Below are 13,738 nucleotides of genomic sequence, written 5' to 3' on the forward strand. Positions count from 1 at the left end.
TCCTTTGCTTATGAAGCATGTCCAAGGCCAACACATTTTCTTCAGTGGTTGATCTTGGAATTGATGCCAACCTATCCCGAATTATTGAACTGGTGCTCGCAGTAAATGCTGAAGAATTTCTGGTAGAACCAATATCATCCGATAACTCTGGGTTGAATGAGATTTTGCGGGTTTTCATTTCATGTTTTCCCAGATCTTCAGGAATTCTCAATGGTTGTGGAGCTCTTGAAACTTGAGATACATTGCGAGGAGTGGAGCTCACGGGCTGAGGCGATCTCATTACACCCTGAGACGTTTCCACAATTGCTTTCGGTTTTCTCACCACTGCTTGTGGGGTTTTTGGAGTACCTTGAAAAGCCATCACATTTGGCTGTGGGGTCACAGGTGCCTCACGAGGACTAGCTACCATCTCTTGGGATACTCTTCTCAATTCCTGCGATGCTCTTTTCAATTCTTGGGAGTTCCTCATCAATTCTTTTGAATTCCTTGGTGCCTCATATTGAGTGTCGATTGAATATTTGGGAATACTCACAGCTCTACTTTGAACCCTTTGGAGTGAAGGCTCTTCGATTGTAGATTCATCGGATCTCTTAAGCTCTGGGATAGGCTTGTACAAATGAGTATATTGAGCTTTATCTCCCCTAGGAATATAAGTATCAGAAATCTTCCTATTGGAATCATTTGCTTTTGAGGCTTGATTATTCGGAAGTTTATTTGCGTCATTTGCTCTTTTGAATGGATGAAAAAGCTTATGAATGAGTGATTTCTTTTTATTCAAAGTTCTGTCTGGAGCATCCACCGGTCTTTTGACAGGTTGTGGTACCGGGGCTTTAGGAGCCGCCTTTCTCTTCTGCTCAATTTCCTTTTTCTTCTGTGCTTCCAATTCTTCATGCTCTTTTTGCTTCAAGGAGGACTTCAAGCTTTCAGTACTGTATCCAGTGAATACGTTCAAGTAGTAGTCCAAATCGTTCTTGTAGCCGATAGAAAGTGCATCAGTGATGTTGTTATGAGTTCTGAAGATGAGTTCATAGTTAGTGATCAAGATCTTCTTCAAGGTTGATTGCAAATCTTGAGCCTGTATTGTTTCGTCAAGCTCAAAGCTACCATCTTTACTAAGTCCGAATAATCGGATCGTATAATCATTCACGAAGGCAGCATTTATGATCAAATACAAACCAGGGTGAGTTTCAAAGTATCTTTGAGGATTATCGAAAGTAATGTTCAAGAATAATGCAAATGGCGAGTTGCAAGTCTCAACCTCGTATGCATCAATACTATGAGCTGTAGAGTAGATGGTGAACTCTGGTTCCTGAGTATCACAATGCAAGGATGTCACCGAAGTGCCAGCACCAGCTGGAGAAGCAGATACGCTTGTTGGTGTCGATTTGAACAAATGAAAGGATTGACTCTTGTGTAAGACTTTGGCCTTGGTTATCAATTCAATGATCTTGTTGCCATCATCTTGGGTATTCACAATTTCATAGTTCCTGGTGATGTTGGTGTATTTTGAGGAAGAATTAAAGCCATATGGCTTTGTGCTCAAAAACCTCAAGAAGGATCCTTCCTCATCTTTCTGGATCGAAGAAACACCCTTGTAGGTACTGGCAATAACGTGATCAATCTCAACCCAGCCACTAACTTCCATGGAAGGGAAGATTTCAAGATTGGGCAAAGGTTTCTCATTAATCAATGAATGCATTAAGATATCTGACACCGAAATAGATCTCAGCGAGTCTTCATCCCTCTTGAGGTAAAACTTGGGATCATTAATGGTTAAAATCAACAAATAATCCGAGAAAATGATGAGAACATCAGTATGGCAAATACTGTCTTTGGCAGGTTTGACATTCTTTAATTCGTAGATCCCAACCACTTTTCTTGACAACCAGTCATATTGTAACTGTTCTGGCCATTTTGATGCAAGTTCAGTCAACAATTTACCGGAAGGAGTGAAAAAACGATGCTTTGGATTTGAGATTTCGAGGCCCTCATCCGGTAAGCTTCCTCCGAATGCATTGATGACTTCGATTGCAATATTATACGAATTATCGATGAAGGCCATTTCTTCACTGTCCGTTCTGCTCCCCAATTGGGTATAGATTGTATCATAGAGTCTCTTTAAAATCAATTTCAATTTAGGTAATTCGAATAATGAGCCAGATACGATGGAGTCAATTTCCCTGACCGTATAAGAGCCCTTATTCAAGTTTCGGTTTTCGAAAATCTTCTTTTGATTCCTTTGACTGAACTTATTGATTTTTGCCGAGAAGCTCTTAAGGTTGGCCTCATGACGAATGAATGCTTTGTAGAAGTACGGTAAGATCATTCCGAGGACCTTAAAGACCTCTACATAACCGTAATATTTGGCTTTGTTGAGGGAGTCGTGAAGGATGCAGTTGATTCTGGTGATTTCGTCGATGGTTGGGGGAAAAACCTGATTAATTTTCGAGATTCCTGATTTACTGTTGGGACCTTCGCCCGATGCAAGTTTAGAGTGGGACAACACATGGATTCTCAAAGGGATGATGAAGTTCTGGAGCAAGTTGACAAGGCCCATGGTGTAGTTTGTTTGGGTGGAAATCAATTCCTGGATGATGGAGTCCACCTTTTCATTTCCGTCCAACAAGGGAGGAGCTGTGAATGCGGTGGAGACGTTGTAATTGATGTCCATAGCCTCAGGCGAGTACTCCAACAACGGGTCGAAGAGCTGGTCCAACTGGTCGCCCAACAAGAACACCATTTTGTTGTTGTCTTCCACGATCTTGGGGTTGGTCTGGTCGGAGAAGTTGTCGTAGACGGTGTCCAAGAGAATGGTGGAGAAGGTGTGAGGCTGGATGAGACCGAGTTGGAGCAATTTGTTTCCCAAATCGAGGGGGGGTTTAGCAGTCATGAGGTTCATTTCGTTGGCCAAGTTACCTGCGTTGGTCTCGTCCCAGGGAAGGGACACCTTGACCTCGTTAGAGAGCTTGGTGTAGTTCTTGAGGGTGGAGATGGCGATGGCCTTGCGGACGTTGGAGCGACGGTACTCAGGCAAGAGGTTCTCGCACCCAGGCCAGAACCGTGACCGCGAGTCGAGGATCAAGTTGTCGTAGGTGGTGACTCCGTACTGGGTGATAGACTTGGTGGAGATGCGTCCCGAACGGGAGTTCTGGTAGATCATGATGACCATGTGCTGGAAGTAGAGAGGGTCGTATCCGGAGAAGTAGGCAGCTTTCGCGAAGAGGTGCTGCCAGTCCTGGATGGAGTGGGAAGGACTGGCTCTGGTGGTGGAGTGGGAAGGGCTGCCTCGTGGTGCTGAAGCTCGGGTCGTATTAGCGGTGGTGGCATCGCTGAGACGGACCCCATCAGTGCTCCGCCACGAGTCGCCTGCAAACTGGGCCCCCAATGGAGGGAGGCAGAGGCTGGAAGGGCCTGGAAGCGACTGGGTCGAGGAATTGGAGCCAGTTCGTGATGTTGAATGTGCTGGTTCAGGCCGTTTGTGGGACCTGAAGAAGGCCTCGTCGTGCTCTAGCGAGGCAAACCGGTGGTAGATGCTCATTGGGACGAGGAGAAACAGGCCATGTAGTACTGATGTTTTGTAAGTAGAAGATACATCCCGAGCTACGGTATGGTAGATGAGGAAACATAAACAAAGGTGGTGTATATAGTGGGTTGCCAGATTGGGCGCGCGGAATGGAATGTAGTAGGGAGGAAAAGGTCGAAGCAAAGGAAGAGTGGGGGAGAGGTGGGGCAGAGATGGGAGTGGAGGTGATGGTGGAGGTGACAGGCTCAAGTGGAGCGGTTTCCGACTGAGAGACCGTTCTGTCGTGATTGTGATGGTGGTGGAGACTTGAAGCTAAGGTCTCGTCTGGAGCAAGGTCACGTGCCGCGAGACGGCTGTATTGTGGTGATGGAGGCATTGTCGTCAGATGCTATCGTTGTTCCTTATTCGGGAGTGTTGGTGGTGTCTTGCGGGTGTGTCTCTTTCTGTGCCAAATTGTGGGCTGGTGTGCACTTCGAGGTGTCCGAGGCGGCTTGTGTGCCAAATCGAGACATCTTCGGTTTTCTCAGTAGTCATTGGTAGTGCACATTTTGGTCGCAATTTAACCCTCGGTACATATGGTGAAACAATTGCTTCCATGGCTGTAGTAATGTCGTCTTGGTTGTCGTTCCACGTGGATCGAAAGAGAGGATTTGGGGCTGGCCCAGGTGAATTTTCGAGATGCCCCTGTTCTTCTGCTTCACGGTAGGTTATTCCTACCAGTGTTATAAGGGTCCCGCCACGTAAATGAAAGAAATATCTGTTCTGTGCTATTATCCTTTTCCTCTCTGCCAACATAAATTAATAGGCATATCCCGAGCTGTCCAATTGTCACTTTTCAGTGTCCTTCCGGGGCCCAAAATGTACACTATGGAGAGGGGTAGGTCGACCGTCCACTCCAAATTCTCAGGGAAGCACAATTTTACGATGATCGCCTTGACATGCCCCATTGTGATAAAATCAACTCTCCGACGTAAATGAAAGATAGTCTTGATCTGTCCAATTACCAGGTTTCAGCTCCAACGTAATGATAAGGACTATCCTCAACTATCCACATTACGTTTCAGCAAATCTGAGCTGCGAAATAGTCACTTCTCAGTAAATGAAAGGAATATCCCGATTGTTCCCATTTCAAGCATCCAAATTTCAATTACAAGGAATATTCTGAGCCTTCCAATTATCCCAATTCTTGACAACAACAAACAGTCCCCTCCTAATAGTATTCAGCATTGCAAAATGTTTCACATCTGATTCATCCTATTGTTCCACACTTGAGTCGCAATTCTTCCAATCGGTACCATCAATCTACTGTTATCTTCACCCCAATTAATTATCGTAAAAGTACCTCTCTTTCTCTCATTGTATCCACGCATCCCCTAACCCGCTAGTCAAACGTCACAAGCTTGGGGTCGCGAGGCACTCCATCCTTATCGATGCCATTGGAGTCCAATTGGCGCTGGGTGTAGGCTAGTCGAGCCTGGTCAAATGTGAGGCCCTCCCTCCGCATAATCCTTGTGATCTCCTGAGTTGCTGCCTCCAGCAAACCCAGTCTGGAGTCACTGCTAGCGATGTTCTGTTCGAGATCGAAGGTGCTGCTTGTCAAGCCTCGTTCGATATCGTCTTGAAACCCGCTGAGCCCAAGATAGCCCCCTGACCTCCTTCTGGTCCTGTACCTGTCATGGGCCTCAGCGATCTTGTGCCTAAAGTGGAAGATAACAAGAGCAGCTATGATCACACTGAGAAGCAATACATGGTGGGACTTGACCCGGGAGTTGCCATCAGAATCGTAGTAGTATGACCAAGAAGCTGAGAAGCTGGACCCATCCTCGGAGGTGGTGGAGGCCACAGAAGTTCCGGAAACGGCAGTGTCAGAGGTTTTGGAGCCGGAATATACACCCTTCAACCATTCCAGACGGACACTGATCATACTGAAGCACAATTGGGTGGTAGGGATGATGTGTTTTGCGGAGTATTTTGCAGAGTGTATATGGATAGAGTGCGCTCTACGGTGCAGGTATACCCTTTGAAGGAGCAGCAAAGAGGAGGAAAAAGGACATAGAAAACGCCGGCTGGACTGGAAAGATGCCCTAATATAAGTATGATACCTATTATTGACAGAAATAGATCAGTTGTATGTTATGATTAAAATTTTTTTCAAAAGTATATGTCATAAATGCGGAGTAAATTATCGAACTAGATAACGTCTTTTATGATTGATTCGAGATAAATAATGATAATTGTCCGCCAAAAGTCCGGGAGCAGTCCAGCCAGGTTTCTGGCTTAGGCATGTGGTGGTTATTTCTGAGTAGGCAAATTGTGGGTTCTTTGTTGGCAAGAGTGTTTTATTCGTCAGGCGTTTGGTGGGCAAGTGTAAGTTCTATGACTTAACTACCGTTCACTAGAAGAGTGGGCTAACCCTGTGAGATACTTCAGAAGTACATTTTTACCTAACATTGGCATTTTTTGAGTGGATAGACAATACGCTATTACTGGGAATAAACACAATGCTTGGGGGTATAAGCGATCAGGACCACGGAAGATATCGCAAATTGAGTGAATCTCGGATGGTCGTCCACTGTTCATTCCCAGCTAAAGCTGGCAAACGGTGGATCCACGTGTGGACGAATTCGTTTGGGTGCAAAACAGCTGGTTGCGAAAGACCATGTGCGGAGTTCACCAAATGTTAACTAACTCAACTGCAGACTTACGCCACACACTACAAGACTGTGCCTACTTCGCTATCAATGTATTCCGGCTAGATGTCGGATCATTTATTGTCTTTTAGCGTAACTGATTTGGAGGTTTCTACCTCCATACAAATAGTTGTCGAGGTTCTGGATGGCATTTTCTGCAAGCTCGGCAAGCTCAAATTGCACCACCGCATTCCCAGTAGCCTTACCGTTTTCGTTGTACTGGATTTCGGCTTTGTTGGTCCTACCAACGGTCTCAAACAACTCGTATAAATCGTCGTTGTTCGTCACGTACGGCAAGTTGGCAACAAATACGGTATCGGATCTTTCTCCTCCTGCTACCACACCTTCAGTGAATTCGGTATTCTTGGGTAAATCTGCTGGCGCATCACGTCTAGATCTGCTACCATCGTAAGTGTCTCTTGTACGGGATTGTGTGGCACCATTAGTGGCCGTGGTTCCTCTTCCGGGACGGGTGTCGAGCTTTCTGCCTTCTATTTCGTATCCCTGGAACATCTCCACCGCTTTGGTAGCTTCTTCTGGAGTCAGAAACACAACAGTACCGAATCCTCTTGATTTTCCCCAGTCGTCCATTCTGACGTCAGCTCTCTCCACTTCTCCTGCACCTCTCATGAGGTCCTTCAATGCTTGCCAATTAACTGAAAACGGCAAGTTTCCCACGAATATCTCCGTGCCTGATTTGGGGGCAGTTGTGCTTCTTTCTGGGTTCTCCACTCGTTCCTTTTTGCGAATGGGTTCTCTTTGCTTTTTGTCGGGTGGGGGGTAGTCCTGCCTGACGAATATTTCTCTTCCACGATATTCATGATGGTCGAATTTAGCAATGGCATCACGTACATGATCTTTGGTGGAGAACTCGACGGTGGCCATACCTCTCGACCTACCCTTGTTTGTCACGATGTCGGCTCTGACTATGGTGAACTCGCTTCCAAACATCTCCTCCACATCTTTGGAGGTACAGTCGAAGGGAATATTTCCAATGAAGATGGAGTTGTCGTAATTTCTTTCTGTTTTTGCACGATACACCTCGTCTGAAGAAGCCGAGGAGTCGAAGTCTCTTCTGGACGAGTAGTCTCTTGCGCTGCCTCCTCTTCCACCACGTCTTCCACCACGCCCGCTGTCGTAGTCTCTGCGTCCGCCTCGGGATGATCGGTCGTACGAGTTACGCGAGTACCCGTAGTCTCTTCTAGAGTAGTCTTTGGTGTCCTGTTCACGTTCTCTGACCGGCTCCCTTTGTGGGGAGCGCGATCTCTCTCTCACCGGAGACCTGGAGCGATCCTAATGTTAGCATATTCCATCAACAATTCCAACCAGGCACGAGGCCAGAATTCCCACAACGAGGCTCTGGTATGAAAAATCTCGCCCCAAACCGTCTGAGAAATCCAAAACCATGGCCCAAGCAGCTCGATCTGTTCTGCCATCCAGCCACTGGGTAGCCAGCACCAATCAACGTACCCTTGAATAATCATCAATGTCCATTTCCTCCATTTTGAATGTCCAACTAGCGTTTTCAGACTGGCAATGGAGCTCTCTAACCTGTATATCTCGGAAGGAAGAGGATTCCGGATTGAATCCGGTGGATTTGATGTCGGTGAAGGGTGGGCGCGCACGACCGGTGTCCACGATTAGTCAGGCGCTGGCGCTGGCAAGGCTAGCGCGGTGCCATGGGGAAGGCCGTGGTGCGGGCTTGGTGGTGGCGGGGAGAGCGCGGCTAGTGGCCGCGGTAGCGTTCGCACTGGCGGGACATTACAGCGAGCAAAACGTCTCTAATTACAGATTTGGGCCTGGCGTGGGTGAAATTCTCTGATGTTACGAGGGATGTGTAGTAGGTAATTGTTGCTAGGCATGCCTAAGCGAGGAGATATTCATTTAATGGGGGTGGGGAGTTATTGCTGGCGCATTGGTATGTCATCGCTGGATGGATGGATTGTCTCTCTGGATGTTAGACGTAAACTCCACAATGTGCTTCTGACCCTATTGGAGGGTGATTAGCGTTGGAATTCCAGTCTGCATCAGTGCCAGCCCAATTGGCAACTCTAACCTGCCAGACCAGGTTTTCTAGCGACTTTTAGCCGTGAAGGAGTAAGGATAGAAGCTCGTTCAGTGGCTCCAGGCTCGTGTATTCCCCTGGAATACATGTTATGACTCTTTAAAAGACGAATTTGCTCTTGAACTGTGTCTTACGTCGCTGGAGAAGGTGTTGCTGTGATAGCAACAAGATTTTTGTGGTCGAGGCGATTCTTGGATCTTATGTTGGCCCTTTTGGTGTAATTATAATAGCTGTTGGCCCTTTCTGGCCTCTACTTCTCCGGGAACGGCAACACCAATCTCCTCTCAACCTCGGTTTCTTTGTTTACCTCCTCCTCACCATCGAACTTCAACCGTACGTTTCCGTCTTTTCTGTTACCCACCACTATCGCTGGGTAGAACGTAGTAGTTTCAGGGTACCTTGCAAGCACCTTGGTACCGTAGGGATAGGCTGCCAAGTCTTTGACTTCCGACAATGGCGGTATGAGGAGCAACTCTTTGTAATTAGCCTTGAAGGTCTGGCCTGGGTTGTTGTTTTCGTCAGGTTCTGGATCTCTGATCTCGAACTTGATTCCGTCGCCAATCACCTTCATCACCTCACACTGGATCCACTCCTCAAAGTGACGGTTACGGAGCTTGTAGGCCACCTCGGACCCAATGAAAATGGGCTCCAGCGGATTGTACTTGGAGGTGTAGTACAGGCGGCCCACTTTCTTGGTGTTGCTCTTCTTTACCACCTTAGCAGCAGGGCTGCTTTTGCCAGCCGGCGATCCCTTGCCGCCAGCGGTGCCATACGACTTCTTGGTGATGTTGTTGCGGATTGGTGAGCTGGCGGGGGTATCTTTGTCGGCTTTCTTCTGGAGATACTCGATTAAGGTCTGGAGATTTTGCTGCGAGGTGTCGATGAGACGTTTGGCTGTGCCGATGTTGGATTTGTGGTCGCTGACTTCTTCCTTTAGCTTGTTGAGGTCGTCTTCCAGCATTTCTTGGACCGACACTTCCTTGAGGTACTTTGCGTGCACGTTATCGAAGGTGAGCGAGTCGTTGGCGTTGCAGATGTCCTGCAACGATGTGATGACGATGTCCCAATTGCCTTCTATTTCTTGGGCTTGCATGGTGTTAGTGGGTGGTGGCAGCCAATTGTGGTGAACAGAAATTCGATTTCGAGAAAAATCGCGGTAGCGAGACGTGGAGGAGAATGGCGTGGTGCGAGCGCTGCGGTAGCGACGGGATAGCGACAGCTAATGGTGCGAGCGCGCTAGCGACTGGCAAGATTACCACAGCTAATGATCCTTCGCCATGGACCACCGCTGCAGCGCTCTTATACCTTTATTACTTCAATCACCAGCGGCAGGAAAGAATCCAAGGAAGAGAGCAATTACTCGATATTCACAGAGGACCTATTCTTTTACACACCACCCATGCGCAGAGTGTAAGTACAACAGCAGTGATTGTGCTTATCGGCTCCTATGGGCCTCCTGGTTTTGTTTGCTTAGTATATTGCGATAATTTGCGATAATGATTGACAACGGAACAAATGTGCTTGAAGGCAGTACTTGTTCACCTACGTGCGTACTATTCAATGACATCGTATCACGTCGATAGCCCATCACAACCAGAGACGAGCAACCGGCTTCAGGCTCTCGTGTCTACATTGCAACGAGTTCTCGCTCGTGCGACTAAGGTTTTCCCATCCAATTCACTAAGGGTATTCAATTTACTAGCGGTAGTTCTCGCAGGGTTCTCCGTTAGCTGCCTAAATCCCCATTCTCTATTTCAGAGCGGTTCTCGCTACGTTCTCCGGTATTTTTCACTAGTCTCGCTAGTGCGACTTCCTCTGCAACACCTCGCCCCTCCCGGCAGTGCTCTTGGCAGCCATTCCGACCCGGCTGCGTTTCTCACTGGCGCTTGGCAGCCACTTGGCAGCCACCGTGCAACCACCCCCTAGTGGCGTGTCGTCCCCCGTAATTCTCTCTACCGCCACTGTTGCTGCCTGGCTTACTCTCTCGCTGGAATACCACCTCGCTGGGAGCCTCTACCGGCAATCTGCCCCAAAATGCCGCTGTGGTGCCGCACCACTTAAGCCCACACGATCAACACTCCCTATTCCTCACCATGAATCCCCTGGAGCTTTGTATGGCAGCAGGCCACTTGGTGCTGGCAGTATCGGCAATTGGCCACATTCAGCACAATAAGCACAAGCGCTCGGTTTACGGCGTCTCCTACGACACCGTCCTTCTCACTGTGGTATCGCAGCTGTGCTCAGTAATCAGCACCCTCAACTACTACCACAACAACACCGTCAAAGTCCAGTACCAGCACAGGTTCCCGATTCACCCTATCCCTGGCATCAGCAAGTCCGTGCTAGCACTCGACTGTGCCCTGGTGGTGCTCTCGTGGTGCCTTCTCTGGCAGCTCTGTATCAGTTACTCCCGGACCAGAAGCGTGGAGCAGGGCTTCAGCGGGATCTGCTTGGGCCTATTGGCGGCATTCAGCATGCTCGTGGGTTACGTGGGTCTCCAGACAGTCACAGTGTCGTCGATCGTGGCCTTGGACGTGGTAGACGCAATCTGGCTCGTGGGCAAGGTCTGCGGCACTGTGCGGCTCGTGCCCCAGGTGCTGACCAACTGGATGGCCACTAGTGTGGTGGGATTCCATAGTTACTGGTTGCAGCTCGAGTGGATAGCGTTGGGAGTCCTTTTGGTGGGCAAGAGCCTCCTGAGCCGAGACTACCAGTGGTACGCGATTCCCGTCAATTTCGTGCCATGGACGTGGCTAGGCTTCGGTTCTATTGCAGTGGCGGTAATTACCATCCAGAAGCTGTGGGTATACAGAGGCAGGAAAGGCTCGTTGGACTTATACTACAAGGACGGACCATGGCTACCATAGTCTGCAAATGGTTACGAGTCTAGGCAAGCTAGGTGCGCGTTAGATCGTTACACAGAGCTCACATGTGGGGCAGGCCCCTCCATACAACTGCGTCCGAACAAGTGTTGCGCAGGTCCACAGGAAGACTATTAGAGAGAGAATATTTCGGCGAAATTGTGGTGCATGTTATCGGAAACAGTATTGGTGTCATTTCTGAAAATAATCATCAAACGTGAAGCAGAGCTTCGATTTCACTCAACCCTAGATTTCACCCATTCGGTATCATGCTTCTGTTGTCCAGGTCCAAGAAGAAGCCCCATTTCAGTACTAAATCAAAGAATAATATTTTCCCCAGCCCATTCTAAATCTACGAATCCCCCATCTGTCACTATTATGACTAAAATTTATATTACAATACTGTTCAATGCAGGTATACTTATCTATCAGAATCCTAAAACCGTCCCCCAAGCAATTTCAATGCCAATTGCACACCATAGCTGATTTTCCTGTCCTCATCAACCTCGTACACAACGTCATCGTCCTTGTTGACCAGGTGCACGGAGTCATCATCCATAGTGGCAACAGTGTCAATGGCTTGGATGGCGTTCTCGGACACGTCAACGTGGGGATTGGTCTTGGTGTCTGGGGTGGAAGACTCCAGCTCCTGCTTCTTCTGCTTGGGTTTCGGTTGGAAATCGGTCAATTCCAACTTTTTGGCGTATGTCATGAGATTGGTGATTTCATCCTTCATTTGTTGCTTCAACACTTCGTCTTTGGTAATGATGATAGCGTTGCTTTCCAAGTCCAAGGAGTATGCTCTTTTGGTATAGTTTGAAGACCCCACCACAGTAATACTGGGCACTTCTTCGTCTGGAGCGGTCAACCACATTCCCTTTGCGTGGTATGACCATCCTCCAAGGGTGTTGACCACCCCTCGTTGCCATTCGAACACCGTGATCATGGACGACTTGCCGATTCTGGCCACTTCCTCAAGAAATTTCTTTGCGAATAAAAGGTAAGCTTCGGGAACATAGTAGGAAACCCCAGAAGACTTGTAGAACGAATTGGCCTTGGGAGAGGCGGTGATGACGGAACCTGCGGACTTTCCGTTGATGAGTCTGTCCTGGATTTCCGGGAGCATGTTGAAGTAGCCAGCAGTGAACCACCATTTGATGGACGAGGTGTCAAGGTACGAGAGAAGTCTCAACACTGCCGGTTTTTCCGTGGAGTTGTCGATCATCTTGGGGAACAACGGTGTGAACTGCGACACGGGGTACACCAAGGTGTCGTAGTCGTCGGTGTCGTCGAACTCGTCAAACGAAGACAACTGCTGCTGCTTCAAGAGAGGGTCCAACATGTAGGAGGTGTCGCTGATGAAGCGGCCAATGTTCATGTGAGGTTCGCACGAGGCGTTGGAGGTGGGCCAGGTCAATCTAAAGCCCTGCTTGAGCTTCTGCGAGGGTAAGACCTGGTACGAGATGGACGAGATGGCCTCCTGGATCTTGTAGTAGTAGTCAGTCAACCGTGAACTTCTGAAAACGTAGTAGCGGTCTTGTCTGTCGGTGAAGTAGTCGTGGGAAAGATTGGCTCCACTGAGCATGATTTCGTTGTCGAACCCGTAGAGCTTCATGTGCTGCAAACCGTAGGTCTCGTTGAACCGTTTTGGCGTGATTGCCTTGGACATTCCCGCCAAGTTGGGGGTGTGGTACATGCGGACGTCCACACGATGCTTTCCGAACTTGGCCACCAAAGGCGTCAAAAGCGACGCTGAGCACACGTTGTCGGGTGCCTCACGGGTGCCTCTCAACGCGTCGATGAGGATGTACACCTTCAAGTCTGCACTGGCAGCGAGGGCGTCGTCGAGGCACTGGATCAACTCGGTCTGGGTCTTGCCGACGTACAACGACGACAAGAAGATCCGCGACTTGGCAGAGGCGATTTTGGCCTTGAGGGTGGAGTAGAACTGGTCGGGACGGTTGAGGATCTCGATGTCGCCTCGCTTCATGGGAAATCTGGGGGCGATGGAGTCGAGCTGTTTCATCACCACCCGGAGCTTGGGGTGGAACTGTTGGTCGATGGTGGGGAGCAAGGGGGGGTTGTTGGTGGCGTAGGTGCGCCGTTGCGGCTGCTCGCGGGCCGGGAAGAGATAGCTGAAGACGGACCACATTCTGTTAGGGTAGCGGCGTGTAAGCATGAGAAAAACCGGCTGTTTATGGCTGGTGATGGGTGTAGATAAGAGGAAATGATGGACGGCGGTGTGCGCACGACAGGGTTTGGGGTTTGGAGGTTCGCGTGGGGTGAAGAGGTGGAGTACTGTAGAGTATAGAAGCAGCTGCACCTGCTGGTACTGAGGGTGTGGCTAGCTGGTACCGAAGCTGGTACTGAGGGTGTAGGTGGCTGCTACAGAGTCTGGTCTGGGTTGTTCTTGGCCTGTCAGATTCACGCGTGCCCTACCCTTTTGGGCTTAAGGTTGCGTGCATTATCAGAGACGGAACAACCCGGAATCCAGTGCAAAAGCCACCACATCCCCCGGCAGGCCAGCTGAACGCACCAGGATGGTTCTGGATGTGGAGACGGTGATAGTGAACCAGTTGTCGCGAGAAAGGGACGATTT

At 48.9% G+C, this 13,738-nt stretch overlaps 6 protein-coding genes across 6 annotated transcripts; 1 reads left to right on the forward strand and 5 right to left on the reverse strand.

Annotated features, from left to right (window-relative positions):
• Window positions 1–592: 592 nt before the first annotated feature.
• Window positions 593–3,538, reverse strand: CANTADRAFT_33834 (uncharacterized protein; the record flags this gene model as incomplete). Its single annotated transcript, XM_020208532.1, has 3 exons — window positions 593–1,300; window positions 1,370–3,254; window positions 3,360–3,538. Coding segments are annotated over 3 exons (2,772 nt in total), but the record flags the coding sequence as incomplete, so codon positions are not given.
• Window positions 3,539–4,910: 1,372 nt separating this feature from the next.
• Window positions 4,911–5,324, reverse strand: CANTADRAFT_39643 (uncharacterized protein; the record flags this gene model as incomplete). Its single annotated transcript, XM_020208813.1, has 1 exon — window positions 4,911–5,324. A coding segment is annotated over one exon (414 nt), but the record flags the coding sequence as incomplete, so codon positions are not given.
• Window positions 5,325–6,291: 967 nt separating this feature from the next.
• Window positions 6,292–7,716, reverse strand: GBP2 (single-stranded telomeric DNA-binding/mRNA-binding protein; the record flags this gene model as incomplete). Its single annotated transcript, XM_020211408.1, has 2 exons — window positions 6,292–7,506; window positions 7,684–7,716. The coding sequence occupies 2 exons, from the start codon at window positions 7,714–7,716 to the stop codon at window positions 6,292–6,294; spliced, it is 1,248 nt and encodes a 415-aa protein (XP_020067175.1).
• Window positions 7,717–8,528: 812 nt separating this feature from the next.
• On the reverse strand, window positions 8,529–9,371 carry CANTADRAFT_43620 (uncharacterized protein; the record flags this gene model as incomplete). The annotated part of the gene is made up of 1 exon (XM_020208986.1): window positions 8,529–9,371. One exon carries the CDS (start codon window positions 9,369–9,371, stop codon window positions 8,529–8,531), a length of 843 nt encoding a protein of 280 aa, XP_020067176.1.
• A 1,000-nt stretch (window positions 9,372–10,371) lies between these two features.
• CANTADRAFT_44485 (uncharacterized protein) lies at window positions 10,372–11,145 on the forward strand (the record flags this gene model as incomplete). The annotated part of the gene is made up of 1 exon (XM_020209114.1): window positions 10,372–11,145. The coding sequence occupies one exon, from the start codon at window positions 10,372–10,374 to the stop codon at window positions 11,143–11,145; it is 774 nt and encodes a 257-aa protein (XP_020067177.1).
• A 430-nt stretch (window positions 11,146–11,575) lies between these two features.
• On the reverse strand, window positions 11,576–13,291 carry PEL1 (CDP-diacylglycerol--glycerol-3-phosphate 3-phosphatidyltransferase; the record flags this gene model as incomplete). The annotated part of the gene is made up of 1 exon (XM_020211409.1): window positions 11,576–13,291. One exon carries the CDS (start codon window positions 13,289–13,291, stop codon window positions 11,576–11,578), a length of 1,716 nt encoding a protein of 571 aa, XP_020067178.1.
• Window positions 13,292–13,738: the final 447 nt, after the last annotated feature.

This window comes from Suhomyces tanzawaensis (genome assembly GCF_001661415.1).
Source record: "Suhomyces tanzawaensis NRRL Y-17324 unplaced genomic scaffold CANTAscaffold_1, whole genome shotgun sequence".
NCBI lineage: Eukaryota > Fungi > Ascomycota > Pichiomycetes > Serinales > Debaryomycetaceae > Suhomyces > Suhomyces tanzawaensis.